Source organism: Eurosta solidaginis, chromosome 3 (genome assembly GCF_040869045.1).
Source record: "Eurosta solidaginis isolate ZX-2024a chromosome 3, ASM4086904v1, whole genome shotgun sequence".
In the NCBI taxonomy this organism is placed as follows: domain Eukaryota; kingdom Metazoa; phylum Arthropoda; class Insecta; order Diptera; family Tephritidae; genus Eurosta; species Eurosta solidaginis.
The window spans coordinates 77,986,238-78,009,773 of NC_090321.1; the positions used below are offsets into that span (position 1 = coordinate 77,986,238).

Sequence of the window (23,536 nt, forward strand, 5' to 3'; positions counted from 1 at the left end):
ATAAGCCAAGAAGCTTGAATTGAAATGAAAAAAGTTTCATTTAATTTGAAATAAGTTTCATTTGACTTGATAAAAGTTTCATTTGACCGGAAAATACTATATTGTTATTTTATCGTTGGGTTGTCCAAAGCCTTCGTTGACTAGGTCATGCTCCGGCCAAGAAAGTATTTCAGTCGACACTGCAGTATGGAAGAGACGTCCACTGAGTTGGGAGAGGCTGGTGGAGGTAAACTTGAACTCCATTGGTGCTCTGTTGTTGTTGTTGTTGTAGCGATAAGGTTGCTCCCCGAAGACTTTGATGTAAGGGTCCTTTGCCGGATACAGATCCGGTACGCTCCGGTACCACAGCACCATTAAGGTGCTAGCCTGACCATCTCGGGAACGATTTATGTGGCCACATTAAACCTTCAGGCCATCACCTCCCTCTCCACCCAGGTTCCATGAGGAGCTTGGGATCGCCAGAGCCTCGTCTGTTAGTGAAACAGGATTCGCCGCGGATAGGTGAGGTTGACAATTGGGTTTGGAGAAGCCCGCTGGGGTCCATTGGTGCTCTCATTGGCGGCAGTTATCGCGAAGCGAGGATTGCTGGCCAAAATCGCTTTGGCGGTTAAGCGCCAATTAATGATAATAAATGTCCATTATAATCGTGTGGCGGAACGTACATTTCGTCTTCAGGGATTGGCGTATCGGGGTTGTCTTTTTCTTCGCTATTTAACAAAGTAGTTGCATAATTTTTCTTAAAATATATAAAAGAGCCGTTTGTGATTTAGTTTTTCATTACAGTTTTTATTCTTTTTTATTGCTTCGAAATCTTTTCACTAAATTATGGTCTTGTAGGTACATATCTAAGTATCTTAGTTGTTTTTTTTCTTCTTAATATTAATACTTAAAGTATAAGATTTTTCCTTACGCATCTAGATATGAATGTAGATAGTATCTGCTCACGAGACTGGGCCGACTCCCATACGTCCCATACGTAATAAAAAAGTGGTAAGAGATGGTCCCCAAATTTGGAGCTTGTTGTTTTTTAAGCTCTTTTAAGTACTGTAGTCGTTCTCACATAACATCTTTTTGCGTCTTATAACCGTTTTTTTATAGTTTGATGTAAGGAGAAGCTTAAGTAACGGGGACTCAATACGATTTGAAATTTTAAAACCAAGCCATTAAATGAATATCGAAAATTGGATGTAGGTAAACTGACCGTGAGGACCTCACATAGGCTAAATGAGTCCGTAGTGCTAAAATTGGTTGTAAAATGACAAATGGTTTCGGTAGAATTTAGAAGGATAAGAATATAAAATCGATCATAGTGCTTATGGAGATGTTCCCTTAACCCCCGTGGAGGCGGGGATAGATAAAGCAGCTCTTTGCTAGGATGTCCTGTTTTGTGACAGTTTAGCAAAAACTGCCTCTTCAGCATTTCGTTGTGCTCTTTAATGTTGAGTTCTTTGGCCTCATAGGAGACATCCGGTGGCAGTTCTGATTACAGCTTTATGACAGGCCTGCAGCCTTTTCCAGTATGTGTTTTTAAGGCCAGGCGACTAAGTGACGCGTAGCTCATGAGCGGCCGGCCGGTGATAATTACAGGTTGCGCGAGGTGAAGAAACTGGAAAAATCGAGGAGATAGCTGTTTATTTTAGAAACTAATTCCTCAATTGACTGGCCAGGTTCCGTTGCCATAATCGTGCTGTCGTCGGCTTAGGAAATGATTCTAACTCCTGGCTGAGAAGGGAGTTTTGATATGTAGAAACTAATCAGAGGCGGGGATAGGACACCATCCTATGGTACCCCTTGTTTAATATTCCCAGGCTTGGATATTTCGTTCCTAAATTGAACCGATGCTTGCCGACCACTCAGATAATTTGCAGTCCATATTTTTTTGGAGTGGCGTGCCGTGGTTGACTGTGTTAAAAGCTTTTGACAGGTCAAGTGCCACGAGCACCATCCTATGATGTGGGTTTCCCTGATTTAGTCCGTAATTAATCTGAGTATTTAAAGAATTGAGGGCGGTGATAGTGCTGTGCATTTTGGGCAAGCCATGTTGGTGCGTGGCTAGGCGAAGATTTGCCGTGAAATGAGGGAGCAATGTCTTCGCTACTGACGAAAGGAGTGATGTCGGTCGATATGGCTCGCCTTCATTAGCTGGTTTACTAGGATTTAGTAGTGGAATTATCCTTGCAAATTTCCGTTGTTCAGGAATGACACATGACTTCAGCGACAGGTTGAAAACGTCGTTAGGTTGTTTATTCCCTCAGCGTCAAGGCATTTTATCATTGGCATGGCTATTCCATCTGGGCCTATTGATTTGGGGGGTTTGGCCTTGTGGAAGGCTTCTTCAACCTCTGTGGGGGTGATGGTAATGGGTGGCACCACGTCTGGCTTTGTCTACAGAAGAATGCAGTATACATTGTCGGCGAAAGGCGCTCGCGCATTTCTTCGAATCAGATAAAGTTTTATCGCCGATGCATACTTTATCGTTGTGTTTAGTTGGATTGGACAGGGATTTCAGGGATTTGACGGTTGACCAAAATTTTACAACACCCGCAGAGAGGTTGCAGTTCTTTAGATGCTCCTTCCAATTGGCACGTTAGTGTTCATTTACCAGCTGCATAATATCCAAGTTGAAAATTTTAATATGGGGGCCTCTAGGTCGAGATGTCTCGCCAGGTCACGTTATTTAGCTAAGTGTGCGGCTTTAGCCGGGAAATGCGGTATGATTTTAGGTATTCTACCGGCACGCTGAAGCTGAAGCGATGACCTTTGGAACGCACGCTCGCCCTGCCGGACATCAGACGGTATGGGGAGAGCAGCAGAAGATTGGTTTGTGAAGGTTGTGTAGCTTTCCCAGTTAGATTTTTAAAATTGTTTTAAAAGTGATTTCCAGAGGCGATAAAATTGGCAGGTCGCTGTTCTGAAAGGAGTATGAGCAGGTGGTGAGCCCTGCGCTGACGGTTGATATGTCTGGCGAGCTGTGACAATGACTTGCAATTCTGATGGTGGGATCACCGTTTATCGTGCAGAAAGTCGTATTGTCTATTTGCTCTGCTAGCTGCCTGCCTCTGCTGTCGACTGGCAAGCTGGAATTCCAGAGATCGTGGTGAGCGTTGAAATCGCCAAGGATAAGACGGTTTTGCCACAGAGTAGCGTACTGATATCAGCGCGATAGACACTTAGACAGAAGGTGGTTTGAAGGATATAGATGTTAATTATTTATAAGGCAACATCGCCTGATCGGATGGTTATGCCTTGACTTTTTAAGGTTTTATCACTGTGGCTAATGTTAGGTTGAAATAGACTATATTGCACGGTGTGATGGTTGATAAAGGCAAGGCCTATGCATGTTGTAGCCATCGTAAGTTCGGAGGTCCGAACTGACAGTTAGCTTTGTTTCTTTAATAGCGACTATATGGATATTATTTCTTATTCATGTAGTCAACTATCTCTGCGATCTTTCCCGTTAATTCGTTACAGTTAAGTTGCAGAATTCTGAAGTGCAGAGGGGGAGGGATAGTCGTCACTCTGGGAGTCAGAGATGGGTGAAGCCGCCTTGAAGGATATAGGCTTTGTCGAGTGCGCTGTCCGATTGCCGCGGGGGTACCTGGTGTAGATGAATTGGTACTTGTGCAATGAATGCACTGGTCGTACGGTGGCCATTTCCAAGCCCAGAGCATCTATGGAGGTGGCATTGGCCAAAGCATGAACTGCATTAGACCGATGTCGTGATCGTAAATATTCTTAGCTGGCGTACGGAGCACATGGTTGTTGGGGACTAGGAGTTTAATGACTCCTTACGCGAGTGCGTGTGCCGGAGGGGAGGAACGGGGGTAAAAGCTGGTGCTCGGCATTGCTTTTGTCCGTGCTATGTAGATTGTAGTGACGGGTTGCAGCGGCGGCATTAGCTGGAGTTAAATCCTTTTCCGACATATGCAGCAGAACCACAGCCTGGGTTCAATACCTTCCCGGAGCAGGAGGGTATGGAGCAGTCCAGCTGCAAGGAGCTGCTGCGAGGATGACAATTTGAGGAAGAGGCGGAACAAATTAAATAGAGTTACACTGAAATTACAGCCCTTGGTCTGGCGTCATTCCCTCGGGCGTTATTGCACTGCACCGATGTTATGAAGTGCAAGCCAAAACTGATTTGCTGTTTCCTTTTGTTTTTGTAAAAAGCCCCGTCACATAACCAGTTTTTCATATAGATGTGTTTAACGCAATCTTATGCATTGCATGTCTTTGTATGGATGGGGAGCGCCAATTAACCTATTTGTTGCTCCCCATGCAAATGCATTCCATCTACACTTTTATCAACGCACGATGCTGCATCTTATTGTATGTTCCAGCCAAAACTTATACAATGGACAACATAACCAATTATGAAGGGAAGTGACGTTGCTTCAGTGAGCATAGAGTGGTAAGGGATCTGTCAAATTTTTTTAAGCCACCACGATTTCGCTTAGAAAAAGTTCTAAATTTTTTCTTCTGCATTTATCTTACTTTAGATTTGGATTTAGCTCTTAACAAATATTTGTTTGTCTTTCCTATACTTGCAATTCATACATATGTATGTATGTACATTTATAAAAAATATTAGTGTAAATCAAGTCAGTGCAAGTGCATATGTATGTAGGGGTAAATTTTAGCGCCTTTTAACGCTCTCAACTAAGGCAACAGTTATAAGTTTTTGTTAAATTTAATTCATGCATTTTTTTGATTTGTACGGTACTCTTTTTCTGTTAAATTTTGATTTATTAGGCCTTGTAAAACGGCAGCAATGTGGTGTGGTGATATATAATTTCACCATGGTAAGAAATTATGTTCACCTCTGTCATTAGTTGTCAAGAATTTCAATTCCGAAGTACTTTCAAGGCGAATCCATACCAGGTGGTGGCAAAGCGAATTCAACCAATTCGCCGTGCAGAAGAATGTCAAGTCAAAAGAAAATTTTCATTGATTCCGATTAACTGACGATTTAAAGTACAATTGTATGGAAAATAATCATGAAGAAGTAATCAGCTGTTGCGATAACAACACCTGGTACTGAATTCGGCCTGGGTACTTTGCTATCGCTTGCAACAGGCCCTATATACATTGTAAAGGTTTACAAGAAAGATATGTATCAGCTGTTCGTTCGCAGATGTGCTCACCTGACCATAATTCTTGTTCTATCGCATATTTTGTGGAGGTTATTCGGCAGCGTTGTACTATGGTACAAAATAGTGTACAAGCTGTAGTGCAGTAGGGTGGTAGTAACTGTAGTACTGTTTTTCGCTTATAACTTTTGAACGGGTCGAAAAACTTGACTTCCATGTTTGGACTCTTAATGTTGATATAACTACGCGTCTTTGGATACCCTATTCTACGACTTCTGTAAAATTGTCGATAGGTCCCATATAATGCACTATATATATTTTATGCTAAATGTGTCTGACAAAATTTATCATTACAGCAACTCGTATCTGAAATTCCGCTCCTTTTTTCGCTAATTATAACATCCCTTCGTCGATACCGATAGCAGCAACCACGGCAATTTTGACACTTCGTTCAGTGTCAAACGCACGTTCCACACCTTTTTGACACTTTGGTCAGTATCAAACGGTGTAGTGTTAGAAAGCGGATTAAGCAAACATATCTTGCTTGTAAACCTTTACAATGCCTATATATCTTAATGGTCATAAGTTCACTCCCTACTCGCATGCAATTTTGCCATCAAAACTACTTAAAGCTATGGCGAATGCTTGCAAAGCGCATAACGGATAACGGTAATCCATTGTAAATACATCTTCGGAGGTACGTCCAAATTGCATGACTATATAATCGGGATCAGAATCGTGTACAAGTTGGAAATTCTTCACCGATGCTTGTGTAACACGTCCATGAAAATTAAGTACATAGGATTGTGTTTCGTCATTCCAAACGGGTGTCTTATTATGCAACTCCACGATTGTGTCCATGTTCTGTTATGAGGAGAAAGCAAATTAGTAAAACTTGATCGAATATAAAGTAGTTATTCATTACGCGTATTGATAAACTCACCTTCACCTTCCATAAATCGAGTATACCCTGTTGCTTAGGATCGGCTGAGCTAATTTTAACACGCTGATCTTCTTCCGTCATGCCGGGCAGTATTACTGTCATATTGCGTGGACCTTTGAAACCTAAGATATTTGTATCCTGTAAATAGTGGAAAATACCCTTTTAGAATAGTCATATTATGCAACCTAAACGCTAATCGATCGATAAGCAACTAGTTCTGTAAGGAATTGAAGGGGTTGTGTAACGTAGTTTATAGCTTCTACAACGCAATTGTCAAGCTCAGTTAAGCGTGGTGGATTCTGCTACAAATATAAATCTAACATACACATATTTAGAAGCCGAGACTAGCGAGCCAGCGAACTCAGAAGGCACGACGTGCTCATATCAAACCGAAGAGAGAAATGGTGCTAGTAAAATCAACAAATCGGTTCTGTTGTTCTTGACTTAACGGAGATTCGGTGAAATTGATCGAATTATGGTTAATTCAACTGAGTTCTTTGTCAAGCGAACAAATTAGTTTAGTCATTTCAACAGAAGAGAAATTTTCGCTCTTAAGTTAACAAAATTTTGTAAAATTGACAGACTCCTAATCAATCTAACTGATTTTTCTGTTAACACAACTGATCTTACAGGTCATTTCAACGGCGATAAACTGTCAATACATGAGCAAATTTCAAAGAGAATTTTACGCTCACTGCGCTCTCTACTTTGTACTTATGACGATGATGCCATTTGTTAAAAAAAAACACCAAAATAAGAAAACCATCAAATCGAAAACACACACAAAATGGGAAAACAACAAAAAACTAGTTTTTCAGTTATCAATACAAAACGAAAAAACCGTTTTTTGAATTTACTGTGCAAAAAATTATGAGATACGGGGAACAATAGGGTACAATTTTGCAACTTCTCGTCCAAGCGAAATGCAAAATTGCGCCCTCTTGTTGCAAAAGTTTTGCTTGAACGAACGGGATTTTTCCAAAGTTAGTAACATTTTGTTCAAGTTTTTATGACGCGAACGAATCTAATAAGATAATAAAAAAGATCCTTTTTTAATGTTGATGTTTCCGACAAAATAAAAGTTTGAGTTGTTTTGGAATCGTTTCAACTTAAAGTGTTACGAAAATTAAACTTGCAGAATTACATGTAAAGTTCCTCCAGTGGTGAATTACCTTCCTGCAATTTGATTCTTTACTTTTCTATAACTTACAAGTTCTCTTTTTAAAATGTTATGTCAAACATTTATGCTACAAGTTTTGTTCGAAACAATCAAGTGTGTCAACTACATGCGAGAGAAGAAATTGAGAATGAGCTGAGCTGCAACTGAAAGAATTGAGAATCAGTTTTGTGACTACTATTTTCATTTCTATATTCATATGTATGTATATGTAACAAGCATGCGTATATATGTATTCACATATTTACGTATTTATATGGCGGCCACCGTGGTGTGATGGTAGCGTGCTCCGCCTATCACACCGTATGCCCTGGGTTCAACTCCCGGGCAAAGCAACATCAAAATTTTAGAAATAAGATTTTTCAATTAGAAGAAAATTTTTCTAAGCGGGGTCGCCCCTCGGCAGTGTCTGGCAAGCGCTCCGATTGTATTTCTGCCATGAAAAGCTCTCAGTGAAAACTCATCTGCCTTGCAGATGCCGTTCGGAGTCGGCATAAAACATGTAGGTCCCGTCCGGCCAATTTGTAGGGAAAAATCAAGAGGAGCACGACGCAAATTGGAAGAGAAGCTCGGCCTTAGATCTCTTCGGAGGTTATCGCGCCTTACATTTATTTTTTTTTTTTTTTTTATATGGCTGCCGCCGTGGTGTGATGGTAGCGTGCTCCGCCTACCACACCGAAGACCCTGGGTTAACACCCCGGGCAAAGCAATATAAAAATTTTAGAAATAAGCTTTTTCAACTAGAAGAAAAATTTTCTAAGCGGGGTCGCCCCTCGGCAGTGTTCGGCAATCACTCCGAGCGTATTTCTGCCATGAAATGCTCTCAGTGAAAACTCATATGCCTTGCAGATGCCGTTCGGAGTCGGCATAAAACAGGTAGGTCCCGTCCCGCCAATTTGTAAGAAAAATTAAAATGGAGCACGACGCAAATTGGAGAGAAGTTCGGCCTAAAATCTCTTCGGAGGTTATCGTGCCTTACATTTATTTATTTATATGGCAACATAGGTACTTTCATACAAAGCTGTCGCAACAACTTTTTTTTGTTCATTTGACTACTAAAACGGTCAATTACGAATCAACGATTTGTGCGTAGTTGATTCTACATCTTGTTGCGATGGATAAAAATTGACAGAAATTTCGGTTGAATTGACCCGTATTTTGGTTGATTTTACCAGTCTTTTTCTTTCAGTGTAGTTTCGTACCTGTACGATATCCGTCCAAGAACCAACAACATCGATAGCTTTCTATAAAACCTTAAGGAAATGTATTTATTGCTGAAAGAAGAAGAAGTGGAGTTATTCCAGTTAAAGAAGGATGGTAGTGTCTTATTATCGGAGTTAAATACAGCACAAGCTGGTCTTCTTTCTTGGAGAACTCAATACGAGCCATGCTCTTCGGAATTCAATTATGACGAAATATCGCAGGGTTGTTCATAAGGCAAATGACGACGCTGCCGCCAGGGGGAGAAACATTCCAAGAAGCTTTAGCCTTTTGCCAACCACGAATCGGGTATGCTTCAGCACGAGCCCCTTCTGGTAGCAATGCGGCTCCAACCTTCTGATCGCCTCAGCTTTGTTGCCATTGATTGTAAGAGGTAAAATGCGTCGCATACGTTTACGGGCCTTCGAGTTAAGATTAATGTAATAACGGAAAAGCGACGCACATTAATTTCTCAAGGCCATTTTCATAATTACGGCGAAAACTTGCCCCTATTTTACAGCGGAAGTAGTAGTGTATGTTAGAGCATGCAACCGAGTCCGTCGCTATAATTTACAAGATCCGCAAATCGCTAACCAGGAAAAAAGTAGGCGGATGGTGGGACAAAATAAGCGGGTAGTGACGAAAAGAGTAGTAATGTACAACTCGATGGATGATCTGCGGTGCCATTTCCCCCCGCACTTTCAATATCCTGTTTTCCTTCAAATAAGTTGGTAGTGGTAACTCCAAACGCTATTATCGAAGCGTACTGGACTCGTTTCTAATAATAGGCTCATTTCCGGAAAACTCGGTTACAGCAGAAGGAGCAGGATCTTAAAAAATATAGATTCTACATGAATGCGTCAAATACTTCGAAGTACGATGATCTTCTGAGTAGTGGAGACAGTATGCGATATGTAAGCCACTAATTGGCCAATTAATCCTGCATTAACCGGCGGATCAGGTCAAGTCTCTATCGCAGAAATTTAGGAAGGTATCAATACCCCCAGCGGGTTATGGAACTTAACATATTTTCACGGTAGGCACGCCTGCTGAAAGAGACGGCTAAAGTATACAAAACCGAAGGTTCTGGGGGTCAAAAAACAACCTTCGTGAGGTAGCAATCTCTTTCTCAATGCTGATACTGAAACAGCTCGTTAGTGATTCGGTTGTCGCTCAATGGTTGTTAAGCTCTCTAACTGAAAGCAGTGATAGCCATCGCATATCGGCTTGGATTTTATAAGACGACGATCTAACGCTGAATGCAGCCAGATAAAGTTTGAACTTTGTCAAAACTTTGACGGCAATAGTACGCCCTAGTACCACTGGAGGTAATGAGTACTTCCAACACAACCAGCCAAGTTACGATATATCTTCAGGTGCTCATAGCAAAACAACTCCCATCAGTATTGAAAAGGCTGTATTCGCGAACTTTGTGAAAGCACAGCAGCCAACACTAGAATAAGGTTATAGAACTAAAAACGCCAAAAAAACCGTATAAAAGGGCAAAAAAGATCTAAGGATGGGCCTCGCAGGGGTGTGTCTTTTTGTTTGATTTCTTAAACAAGGCTTATCAATATTGCCGTCAGGTATCATTCATGGACTGAATCTGCCCATTTCTTCACTTCCCGAAATTTTATTTTGTTAAAGATATGTTTTGTGTAAACTTTTATTTTTTTCGCGCGTGTAACTGCGATTGCGAGCTTTTTACTGGGACCCGGTGAATGGAATTGTCCATTGTTATTTCAGGTCTCTTCAGGCGGAATAATGCCTGTTACTCTAGCACACATTCGCTCTGAATACCTTGGTACCCTTTCTACTTAATAATAATAGCCACCTCCCCAAGAGTAATTTCTTCAGATACAACCTCATCCCGCAACGCTCTCACTCTCGCCGAATTATGTCGAAACATGATTCTAGAGCTAACCGTTATATGACCATGGTAAATCATCATGACAAGATTTGTCGGCTGACGGCTTGTTAAATGATGACACAACAATCGAAAAATCAAGCCCACATTCTAAGTAAATGGACAAACAACAAAAATCTATTGAATCCAACATGTTAGAGTATAAGGAATAAAGCCAAGCCATAGTTGTAAATACATTAAATATGAGGGTATCTTGGAAAGGTTAAGTTACTGTTGCCGTGTCGATCTTACTTACTTAATTGGCGCTTAACCATCCAAACGGTAATGTCCCTCCAAAAAGGTGCGCCAGTTGCTTCTTTTTTGGACTAACTGGCATAAATTGGCCATACCAAGGGAACCTAAACATTTTCACCTGGTCCGCCGGAGATAATAATACTTGTTTGGTCGGAGCATCATCTTTCATTCGCATAATATGATCCAGCTGACGCAGCCGCTGTGTTTTAATTCGCCGGACTATGTTGGTGTCTGCATAAAGATCGTGCAGCTCATCATTAACTCTTCTTCCGTACAGGCCCATGCATCATTCGAAGAACTTTTCTCTAGAACACTCCCAGATCCGCCTCATCTGATGTTGTAATAGTCAAGGGCGCAGGACGGTACGATACGTGACTGTCAACTGCCTACTAAGTCCAAAGTAGCATTTGGACCATACGAGCTACCTCCAGGGTTCCAATCTGCTATCACTCGTTATTTCAGGGGATATTCCATAGTTTTTCTAGCAGTGCATAGTAGGTGAAAAGACGAAGGGAAGTTGCGGTTCTCTTTGCTTTATTAATATCAGGCGCTCTATTTTCCACCTAGGGGAAAATGTTCTTGCTTCCAAACCTTTATTTTACTTGTACGGAAGAGCTTGGTACACCTATTTACCACCACGCTAATTAGACCTGCGGGTATTCCTTCAGACACGTCACTGTTGACGGATCTAAATTGGAGACTGTGAATGATGTCGTTTATTTGGGAACCACCATTAACATCAAAACATTATCAGCCTAGAAATCAAATGGAGAGTAACTCTTGCCAACAAGTGCTTCTTTGGACTGAGTACGCAATTGAAGAATAAAGTCCACTCTCGACGAACAAAAATCACGCTCTACAAGTCGCTCATCATACCTGTCCTGATGTATGGCTCGGAATGGCTGTTGGAGTTTTCGAAGGAAAAGTTCTCCGAAAGATTTATAGTCTGTCTGTAAAGTATTTCAGTCGACACCGCAGTTTGGAAGCAGACGAAGGGGGAAACTAACACTGAGTTGTGGGAGGCAGGTGTGGGTGACTTCATCTGCCTTGGTGCTTCAAATTTGCATCAATTATCGCTAAACAGAGATAGGTTGCATGACTTGTTACGAAACGGACAAAATCGCTTAGGCGGTAATGTGCCAATTAATGATCCCTATATGTTGCTATATGGACCGCTAGTAGAATTGGCAACGAAAATCCTTTGACGGTACGCACAGGAGGTTTGCCTACATTGCAGATCGAAGACCTAGATAGGTTGCTGTTATAGGAGTCAGCAGGCTAACCTCTTACCTGCATGCACTACTGTATCAAGCATTTCATAGCTTCGGCGAAGAGAGGGATGCGGACAAGTAACTTAATCGTTTTCCATAGATAAAGCTAAGAAAATCCTATCACGGTCGCTCCAATTTCTGCCAAGAGCTGGACAAAATCAATATCTGAGATTTACTTACATAAATGATGACTGCCAAATCTAGTCTTGGATTCTCCGTAGTATCTTTATTACCATTATCGAACACTGTGAATGAGGTGCCGAACACATTTGAACGCAATTTACCGCAAAAACCTTCCGCATTACGCGATAAGTCCGTAGGATCGCAGCTGATGATGTAGTTAGAGGTTTTACTCTTCTTCCGTTTGCGTCCTGGGAACAAAGTAAATAAGTTATATAATAAGTGCTTCGTAAATTTCACAATATTTCGACCGACCCTTGAAAAGGCCTAATCACAAATCACAATTTAATTCAGAACCGCCAGAATTCGATTTCAAAACCATTCACCTCATTATAAATTTAATAAATTTTCAGATAAGAGCGGGCGATCTTCAACCGAGTTCTTAAATATAATACTGAGTGTAAAGAAATTTGCAACAAATTCCGAGGTAAGTCGTAAATATTAAGATGACACCTTTTTCAACCGGTGGCCGAGAGTAGTCTGAAGATAGTCCTCAAATGTCGAAATCTTATCGTACTTACCACCCAATAGAAATATTTTCTTTCCATAATCACGCTCCAAATGTAAATAGTAGATCGGAAACAGACCACGATCCATTCCTTTCCGATCACGTGTTATGCGACACTTGAAGAGTACACCTTGCTGCGCTGGTTGCATAACAAAGTGCTCAATGTTGCCGACAAGATCACCTTCCGGCTCACCGCTCCCATCCGCCGTTAAAGCAGTTTGCTGCGTACTATTCGAATAGTTGGCAGTGTTGTTGTGTGCAGAGTTTGCCGAATGGTTCGATGCGCTGGCAGCGGCGGTAGCAGCGGCGAGGGTGGTCTGCATTGTATGAGATGCAGTACTATTTGTATTGCTAATATTTAGAGGCATTACAGGTGCTACTTCTTCAATATTGCGATTCACATAATCATCTTCTTCTATTGTGCTACTATCTTGCTCTTGACTGTAGGAACGTTGTTGATGTTGTTGTAACTGTTGTTGCTGGCATTGCCTTTGCCTTTGTTGACCATTATTAGTTATATGATTTACAGGACTGCTTTCATCGCCTTCGAGTTCGTGTGACGAAATCTCTTCAATTAAATCTACTGTGTACAACGGAAGTGCAATAAAAACTGAATGAAAAGTAAAGAAAATAAAAATGCATCGCCTAGTGATTACCTTCAGTCATTTGAGTTGTACGTGTCCGCATGTGATTCGAATTACCACTACGATGCCGTGCATTTGAGCCGAGGGTGGTATTTGTATTGGAGGTGGTGATGCCGTTGGCGCAGTTGTTGCTCAATAATTGATCTGGGTTATGTGGACAGCTAATGAATTGCATGGGGCCATCGTAGGCATGGAGCTCGCGCGTGCTAGGCGCCGTCGTGCGCAGTCCGGACATTGGACGGGTTATTTGTAAGTCGCTGGCTTGTACCATCCCTGGAGAGGCGCGCTTTTGTCGAACATATGCCTCCATCAGCAAGCGCTGCAAAGAATAGAAGACGGATTGTTATAAACGGGTATTTAATATATCATATGTCCTAAAAAGATATGAAGGCAATGGACCTAAGTACCTAAGCAGTATTGAATTATTCAAAAATTATTAAGAAAACTCGCTCACACGCGCAAATGCCTTGTTGTTGGTGTAATAGTGCCTCGCCCCATCTAATAGGTGCGACCGATAACAAATTGTCATCAATGTCCTCTAACGGCAGTCCAAGGAAACTTTCTGTTTCTGGTGTTAGAGGCGTTGGTTCCATTACAATTAAAGAAATGGTTGGTGCCATGTGGGGACACATTGCAAGCAAGACATATATTTCGTATGTCGGGGTTGATTCTGGATATGTAAGAGTACAATCTGACGCGCGTTTCCGCAGGGAGAGTGCATTCCTTTACCGTTAGGCATATGCCTTCTAGTCCATGGACTCTCTTAAATAAATAAAAAATCGATATGAGTTTGCGATGTTTGCAATATTACGGGCAAGTTTTCATGAGTTGCGCTATTGTCATTAGTTTTACTAACAGGCTTCTGAAGGAGTAGACGCTGTTGGTCTCACAAATAGTTTCCATTGTGTGTGGATTGATTGAGTCTATTTTTTGTTTGGGATAATGTAATTCAAGATCCATGTTACCAAATTTTATTTTGGCAATTCCTAGGATGGGACCTCTCATTGGTTGATGACGGACAGGAAATAGGTAGAAGAGCAAGCAAAGCGAAAATAAAGTATTGTCTTTAAGCGTCTCGTTGCGATCCACATCAAAGCGAAGTTATTTAGTCCAGTGTCTGGACGCCTCCGCATTGCTTAATATCGAGTGGGTTGGCGAATGTGATAGATAGAAAATACGCTTCTTTAGAACCCCGATTATCCTCTATCATCCGACTATCATCACAACAAGTGTAACCCTGCACAATTATGAGTAAGTGCTTGAAAATTATGGACTACACACCGAGATATTCAAATATTTAGCTGAATTGAGTTGATTAGAAGCATGTATCAAATTATAAACCACATATGATCGGACGAGAACATGTCTCCAGATTTGAAGTTAAGTTTGCTATATACAATACATAAATAGCTCTATCCTGCAAACCGCGCCAATCTGACCGGTTAGTACTGTGCGAAAGGAACAAATTATGGCTGATTGCTGTTGAAATCATATGGATCGGTCAATGAAACTGCTGATATCCTCTACGAATAATCTTGCAATTTACTGAAGTTGTGACATTATTGTCCAGAGTTTCAAACCAAATGTGCGCCGGAGCTGGGCTTTCGCACATGTGTCAAAAACTCCTGCAAATATTGTTCAAAGAAATTTATATTCTCTCAGCGTGAATTCTAAGCGGCCAATGTCCCCAGATTATGGCGGTAAATATAAAGATTCATTTTCTTGACCATATTAGCAGGTCTTCAGTTCTTAAGTCTGCCATCTTTGTTTGGTTGTCCTGCACGTGTCCAAGGACCAAGAAACCAGTTGCAGACCGCTGCCATCTGAAATGTACCATGCACGTTTAGTTTGTTTGATGTTAGTAAATTACGCATCCCGACCGCCGCCCCAGCGTAGAATAAATCCAATGCCTTTGCGACTTCGTCTCGCTTCTCATTGCCCCCAATGTTCTTGTGATCAATAACCATACTAGTGCGTTGTTTGCGAAGTTAGCTGTTGAATGAGGGGTGCTTGGATGATAGTAGTCGAGTCAGCAAGACTGAAAGCTACCCCATAAGTTGCTCATAGAATATATCTGCTTCCCCCCGGTAGTTCATATTAGTCGCTTAGGTAGGGAGCGAGATATATTCCCTCATGTACACCCCGTCCTCCCATCACCTTATAACTCCTGATAATCTGATGACGGATTTACACCGGGAAGCTTGGGATGATAGCACTGTGACCATACTGCCTCGCGTTTCAATAATCAGACTTATTAAGTCTTACTGCTGAACAAGTTGCAGTTCTCATATGTGAATGTCCAGAAGTAACTGGATCAAGAGCACGTATAGTACTTCTGCTGAACACGACCCTAGTACTATTGTTATCCCTCCGAAGGCTGCTCGCATTCTACTCAGCTTTTTGATATTGTATTGTTTGTCCATAGCCGACATACGCCGTACAGACACAAGTTTCTGCTAACGATTCTATTAGACGAGAAGTATGCTATGAAGTAATTTTCCACCCTACGTTCGATGTTAATTTTACACCCTTCAGAAATAGTAACTCTGCTATCAGATTTTCAGGATACGCTAAACCTTGATTGTGCCATTGCTGACATAGGCTGGTAATAGTGACTTTCGTTTTTTCCTGGCTTGGAGGAAAGGGCAATACAACTCTGATTTTGTGCCTTGGAAGCCACGAGACTTTCATCACAGACTTGAAATTCTGAAAGTCTCCGTCTTTTTAGAAACCATTATGAATAGCGAATATAATGCCACTCTTGCTGTTGAGTGAGACTTTGGACGGATTCGATTCAGAAGTAGATATAGGATTTAGAAGTAGATATAAGCTACGCCCTTCTAGTATCTCATGTACCTGCCTTAATACATATATGGCACGGATTCATCAACGTTGTCAACTGCTGATTGGAGTACTCGAAAGAAATTCTTCTTCAGATTTATGATCCTTCGGCTTATCATAACGAATGGTGTCGAGCACGATTTATAAGCTGTGGAGGATTCAATTCACGTAGATATGGCCATAGTAAAGCGAATGTTACCACAAATTCTTCACTACCAAGGTCGTATTATGCGATGTCAACCACGGAAAGAGGCATAAACGCCACCAATGGCAATTAAATTAGAGCTTAAAATTTTTCGAAATTGTTCGAGAAGAAATGTCTCGCTAGCATCGGCTTCTCGCGAGGTTCTCGAGATAAAATTTAATCGTTACATAGCACAGTGGTCGGTTCCATAGGCCAAAAATAAAAAAATCAAAGTGAAAAGTTTGTTACCAAATGCGTCGTTAGTATCTCGTATTAGAACAGCCATTTAAAATATATATTTGTTTTTGTTGTATTCGAAGTGTACTCTTTAAGAATAGCTTCAAAAGTAAGGTTATGGTATTAGTTGGTTTTTGCAGTGTGAGCAAGTTAAAAATAAAGTGCAAGTTGAAGCTATTTAAAAATAAATAAAAGATCATTGTATTGAAATATGTAAATAAAAATGAATATTGAAGTCAAAGGTAATTACTTCATTTTGAAATAATTTTAGAGTCTTTAACTTGTTGTGTTTTTTTGTTTTTTTAAATTTCACCAGTGCCTTTATTAGTGTTCATATGCACAAATATTTAAATTTCAGCTAAAGGTTTAGCTGGGTTCCTCACCGATTCTCACGTTGGGACTTATATGTTTTTATTAGTCAAGGTTTTAAGATTCTAAGGTGTTAATATCAGCTGCCACTTTCTGCCACTAACTAGGTTTTCGACAGTTTTCTGACAGCGTCACCCTGATAAATTATTGTCGTATGTTATATGTGCTCGCATGTAACATACGATATTATTTTATCCAGTCGACGATATGCAAATGTAAACTTTTGAGTGTGTTTGTTGCAAGATCTTTTAATAACTTAAATTTCTCTATTTAATCCTATTAAACATTGTATGATATCTCTACTGGAAGTATTTTTGGCCATCAACTCCGTATAAGACCGACCAGTGTGCATAGACAGTGTTATATAGATCTTACGATTTCTTCTCGAACACAAGCGAGGATTTCCAGAAAATCACAAGTAAAGAGAGTATATATGATAATGTCAATGCAGAGACTAAATCGGATGTCGGGAAGTTCGCCAGCTTTGCGAGTATTTCGAGTCTCGGAATTCTCGTTTGTGTTCGAGAAGAAATCGTAAGCGCTAAAATAAATTTTATGAATTGGTTAACTGGGAATTTCATTCATTTCCCTACATGTCACACATGTAATCGGACGCTATGGGCTATGATGAATTGACCTTAAATACCTCCATGTTGAGATGAACATTGGATTGCGCTGCAGGTGCACCACAACAAAACAATTAGCAATTTGATAAAATACTTCTCAGTGCAATGCAGATAAAAAATTTAACTTTTAAAACAATCGCAGTTGTATTTTCATCGCGTTTATTTCAATTGCTTCCTCATAATTGAATTTTGTGCAAATTTCAAGTTCAATGTGGGCTGTGTTATTGGTGGCATGCCCCATAGCGATTACGTATCATATTTGTTAATTTTGGGTACGAAAAATTGTGCTGATTCAGATTATACCATGCCAGGTTAAAGACTCACTGAACACGGGACTGTGTAGGCAATTGAAAATTAAAATCCTCTCTCGACGAACAAAAATTACTCTAGAAGTACTCTAGTAGCTTATCACACCTGTCCTGATTTATGACTCGGAACGGTGTCGAGAGAAGATGATATGGCTTTTGGAGTGTTCGAGAGAAAAGTTCTCCCAGAGATTAATGGTCCTGTCCGCGTTGCCGACTGCGATAATAGAAGGAGGTACAATGATGAACTGTTGTTGTTGTTGTTGTGTTAACAGTGCCTCGCCCAATTCAATTGTTGCGTTTACTCACAAATTGGTATCAAAATCCTTTAGCAGCTTCACAGGATTGTACCATAGGGATGTTGCTGCTAGAAGCTTAGGTTCCACATTACAATTGAAAAGGTGGTTGGTGGCATGTGGGGACACATGAGATGCAGAACATATATTACCTATGTCGAGGTTCTGCACAAGTTAGAGTTTAACCTGTAAAAGTACACAGAACGAAGTTGGACCAGAGTTACTCGTGTTTCGCTTGGTTCTGCTTTCTTCTTCTGTAAGGGTTGGATAGTGTTCATGCGGCGTTTTTTTCCTTATCCTTCTTGGAGGGAGGGCTAGATCTAGCAGCTGTTTGCTAGGATATACTGGTTGGTGAAAATTTAGCAAAAACCGTTTCTTCAGCATTTCATTATGCTCTTTTATGTTGAGCTCTTTTGTCTAGCTATGCAGATAATGTTCAGGGGTCAAAAGGGATGTCGGCAGTACTTTGACAGACCTGCAACCTTTTCTAGTGTGCGCTTTTAGGCCAGGCGATGAAACTGGCGACGCGGAGCACATGAGCACCCGGCCAAGTTGTTAGCAGCATTTCTTTATCTTTTCCTCAAGGGCTGGCGGCAAGCGACTTGAGGATTTTGTTGCGGCTTTGCACTTTGGATACAATTTCGGAAGCATGTGCCTTGAAGGTGAGAGTATTATCGAACTTTGTCCCTAAAATCTTTGGGTGCTTGGCAGTCGGTAACGTAACGCCATCGACGTGAACATCCGATATTTGCGTCACCTGTTCCTTTCACGTGGTAAAGAAAATGCTGTGTTGCACTAATGCATTTTTTACTGCCGTTCTGAAAGTGGACCTAAATTGTTAATTGAAGGGCAAGGTCCTGCGGTAATTATCGTGCGTTCATCGGCATAGGAAATGATAGTAACTCCTTCTTGTGGGGAATGATGCTTTGACATGTAGAAATTAAACAGAAGTGGGGATAGGTCACCACCCTGTAACACTGGTTCTAAGTACTGGAGCGATTTGGGATTATTTTGCTAACCAAGGGTTGTCATTTCAGTGCAAACCAATTGATTTATGTTGGGCTGCATGAGCTTTATGCAGATATGAAGATAGTACAGGGAGAAAAGGGCCAAACGCTTCGCTGGCTAGGCCATGTTATAGGAATGGACGAGGACGCTCCGGCCAAGAAAGTATTTCAGTCGCCACCGCAGTTTGGAAGCGAGGAAATGGGAAACTTCCACTGTGTCTGGGGTAGCAACTGGAGGAGTACTTGGCCTCCATATGAGCATACCTATAAACTTAAAAACTATAGATTTCATTCACAAAATTGTGTGTACAATTGTTTTTGCTTTTGTTGGTGTTGCGGAAACCTGTAAGTGGTAAATTGCTGTCCTGGTCGATGTAAACATCATTTATTTTAATTGCATCTGACATGATTCCGTTATTTGCGGATTTCGTTTGCAAATTGCTTCTACCCAAGATAAATTCTAAAATCATCATATAGACATTTGCATGTCCGCCTTCATGTCGTGTGTGTACAACGCAAATGACCAAATACGCCTTTGAGATTTGAAGGCAGTGCCTCAATCAATGATTCATTTTGAAATCAATATTTTATCAAAGACAGATCATTGGACACTAAATCGTCAAATACTAAATAAAGCAAAATTGTATAAACGGAGTATAATGTAATGAAACTTGTGGGTGGGGGTGGTCCAGAAAGTTCAGTGTGGTCTTATTAAATCGCGGAACAACAAGACCACAGGATACTCAAGTATACTAAAAAAATACAGTTTTCTTCCTCCTAGCACGGATCGCTGTGCGACCACAACAGTTGCGGAAAGTGCCTTGCTATGAGCAACAGCATTTCCATATACACGGACGGCTCCAAGCTAAACGGTAGAGTTGGAGGTGGAGTATACTCAAGGGACCTTGACCTCCAGCTCTCGTTCAGACTACCCGACCACTGCAGTGTATTCCAGGCAGAAGTTGCAGCCATAATGGAAGCCGCAGCTAGGATAGCGACATACAATGTCGGCAAAGAAATTTTTATCTTCAGCGACAGCCAAGCTGCCATAAAATCTCTGGGCTGCCACTCGTTCAATTCTGAACTAGCACTAAACTGTCGCCGATCTCTTCAAGAGATGGCTCAACAGAACCGTGTACACCTCACATGGGTCCCTGGACATAGGGATATCGAGGGAAACTGCATTGCAGATGAACTCGCTAGGCAGGGTACAACGCAGGTTCTTCCTGGACAAGAACGCTTAGGTATGCCCCTGTCCACATGCAAGCTAATGCTAAAAGAGCACATCTGCCGTCAAGCCGACGAAAGATGGCTACAAACACCGGGGTGTAGAACATCGAAAGAAACCTGGCCTAAATGGGATCCTAAAAGATCCCGTCACGTGTACAACCTAAGAAGGGATACAATTTCCACACTTGTGGGGGCACTAACGGGTCATTTCCTCATAGGTAGGCATGCAGAAAGGTTAGGAGCGCCTTATCGTCGTTGCTGTAGGAGTTGTAAAGAGGATGAGGAGGAGGAAACGGTGGTTCACCTCATATGCAACTGCCCAGCATTAAGCGGAGCACGGCAGCGCTTTCTGGGAGCTCCATTTCTTGATAATCTGAGTCAGGTTGTGGAGCATGACGTCAAGGATCTGGTAGCTTTCATCAGGTCCTCAAAATGGTTCGAAGAGGAAAGGTAACGGTGTTTTTCGTGGTATCACAACGGGCCTAGTACTACTGGCCTAAGTGTGCCCTCGGGCAGCCACCCGAACCTAACCTAACCTATTAAATCGCTCCCTTAATGGTGTTTCTTACCGGAACGTACCGGATCTATATCCGAAAAAGGACCATCAACTTCTATAACACCCCCCAAAATCTTAAGGTAGTGTCTTTATCGCTACAACAACAACGGAGAGTACTTGTATCGTTGGGTAAGTCTTAGTAACGCGGCTTTGATTCATTATAGTAAAAAACAAGGCATCCAAAACGTGTGAAACCTTTGATCTCGGCACACTTGACTTAAGGCTCACTCAGATTTGTTGTGTTATAGTAAATACATATTTTTTTCCAAACTGATGCAGCCTCGGTTGATCCCTAGGCGTGAACCTTGCTACGTTAAAACAAGCTCCAATGAAAAAAAAAAACATTAATCACCAGATGACCATGGTAAAGGCTAACATCACTGCCGCACAATAAATCTGTGGAATAAGAGAACGCACTAAGATTAGTAGATCTTGGAACTCTCTCTTCGCAAATATTCTTTCTTCTATGAGGTTTACGTGGGTTTCCATGCCATGCAATTAAAGTTGTGTATAAGTTGTATATAAAGAAGTCGGAAACTTCATCCTTTACGACATTAATAACATACGTATTTGCTTAATTGGCGCTTAATCGTCTAAACGGCTATGGCAGTCCAACAAGGCGGTGGCCAGCCGCATCTTCGTTTGGGTTAACTTCCGCCAATCGGTAACACCGAGGGAATTAAAGTAGCTTTCCCCCTGGTCCTTCCAGCGGAGTGGGGGCCGCCCTTATCCTCAGCTTCCGACAAGAATACTTTTTTGGCCGGAGCACCATCTTTCATTCGCATAACTTCACCTCGCCAGCGTAGCCGCTGTGTTTTAATTAGCTGGTCTATGTAGGTTTCTGCATAAAACTCGTGCAGTTAGTGGCGGCTGCCATGATATTGTGAGAGCGTGCTCCGCTTACCACAAGATTCTGGGTTCAAGCCCTGAGCAAAATAATATCAACAATTTAGAAACAAGCCTTTTCAATTAGAAATTTTCGAAGCGCGGTCGCCCCTTGCCCGTGATTTGGGAAGTACTCCGAGTGTATTTCTGCCATTAAAAGCTTCTCAGTGAAAACTCATCTGCCTTGCGGATGACGTTCGGCGTAAATCATGTAGGTTCCGTCCCGCCAATTTGTAGGAAAAATTAAAACGAGCAAGAAGCGTATCGAAGAGAATATCGGCCTAAAATCTCTTCGGGGGCTACCGCGCCTTGCATTTATTTATGTTTGTTAATCATTTCATCTTCTCCGGAAGTCGCTTTCGCCGACGCATAGAGGCCCATAAACCTTTCAAAGAAATTTGCTATCGAACATTCCCAGAGCCACCACATCTGATGTTGTCATGTTGTAGCGATAGGGACACTCCCCGAAGGTCTTGGTCATGGTCCATGTGTCTGCACCATATAGCAGCGCGGGTACGATAAGTGACTTTTAGAGCATAATCTTCATTTGTCGAGAGGGACTTAACCCTGTTCAATGCATACTCAGTCCAAAACAGCATTTGTTGGCAAGAATGACTCTTCGCTGGATTTTTAGACTGACGTTGTTGTTTGTACTGATGATGGTTTCCAAATATACTTACTGCATGACTGCTAATAAACGATATAAATTTTTGTTGCACCGTAGATAGTGCGTACAGGATGGTAATTATGGTTTTCTGCTGAATAGTTGCTCATGCAATACATGCTGGTGGGTTCTATCCAAGGTAATAGCACTTATCCTCTCGAGGCAGTCTTCGAACAAGCGCGTAATCGTGCAGTGAAAACAAAGTTCTTGTACACTTAGTACAGGTGCAGTGGACACTTTCTGATTTAAGCTAGGTCGATAGTACAACTGGCACGATGAGGAATGCTATACCCTACCGAACTACATTTGGTTCGAGCGCAAACGCAAAACAAACAGGTAACAAAGACATCACTATTATCGATAAATTTCCATGGACTTTGTAATTGTGCTAATAAAGAAATAAAAAAAGCTTGGCAATTAAAATAAACCTTATCACTAATTTACCGAAGTAGTCGCATGCATAAATACTGAATAATACACATTTGTATTAGAGACGTTGCGAAAGTGAGGTTACCGGAATCGGAATTTAAGTATATATTGTGACGAATACTATCAACACTAAGGGGTACTATCATCTCTAAGCCGATACTGAGCAGTGACTTGTATGCATATAACCAAATTAATCATTATGTCTACACATATGTACGTACACGCAGCGGAGAAGCAACGCACAACCACATGCATATATCTGAGATACTCCCGAAAGTATGCAATAATTGTGCAAGTATTACTCACATATGCACGCGCATATGAGAAGCTATAAACGTAGTTATAGTTGGTAGTTTTATAGCTGCTAACTAACTAGTAAATTCGGGAATAGAACCGCCTAGAAATATGTCAACGAGGAAACCAAACACTATAATCAGTTTGATTAAGCACGCTATCTGCCGAGCAATAGAAGTGTTATTTTGAAAGTAGTCTAATAAAGACCATTTTGCATTATCGAATATTGGAGTTGTTTATTCAACAGTTTAGTGATTCGAACGTTAGTAGAAGGTTGCAAATAAGAGGAATTGCACTACAAATCGTTACAATATATTTAAATTTTGCTTTATTTGAAGCGAAACCCTTATCGGAAGTCAATAAAGGATACAAGATATACAAAATAATAAAAACTATAATTTAACGCACTTAACTTTGGACGAATCACTAAAGTCAACAAGTG

General features: G+C 41.2%; 1 protein-coding gene across 4 annotated transcripts in view; it reads right to left on the reverse strand.

The window, feature by feature from the left end:
- Positions 1-815: 815 nt before the first annotated feature.
- ktub (Tub domain-containing protein ktub) overlaps positions 816-23,536 on the reverse strand; it is a 303,097-nt gene continuing 280,376 nt past the window's right edge. For 2 of the 4 annotated variants that reach the window (XM_067772480.1, XM_067772479.1), the window contains 5 exons: positions 13,184-13,490; positions 12,541-13,110; positions 12,020-12,210; positions 6,031-6,168; positions 816-5,951 (listed from right to left, as the gene is read on the reverse strand). In XM_067772480.1, the coding sequence (XP_067628581.1) occupies positions 5,682-5,951; positions 6,031-6,168; positions 12,020-12,210; positions 12,541-13,110; positions 13,184-13,490 (1,476 nt within the window). In that variant the 3' untranslated portion in view covers positions 816-5,681. Of the gene's footprint in view, positions 5,952-6,030; positions 6,169-12,019; positions 12,211-12,540; positions 13,111-13,183; positions 13,491-22,387; positions 22,496-23,536 lie in introns of those variants that run through there. The other 2 variants (XM_067772482.1, XM_067772481.1) reach the window with 2 other exon arrangements.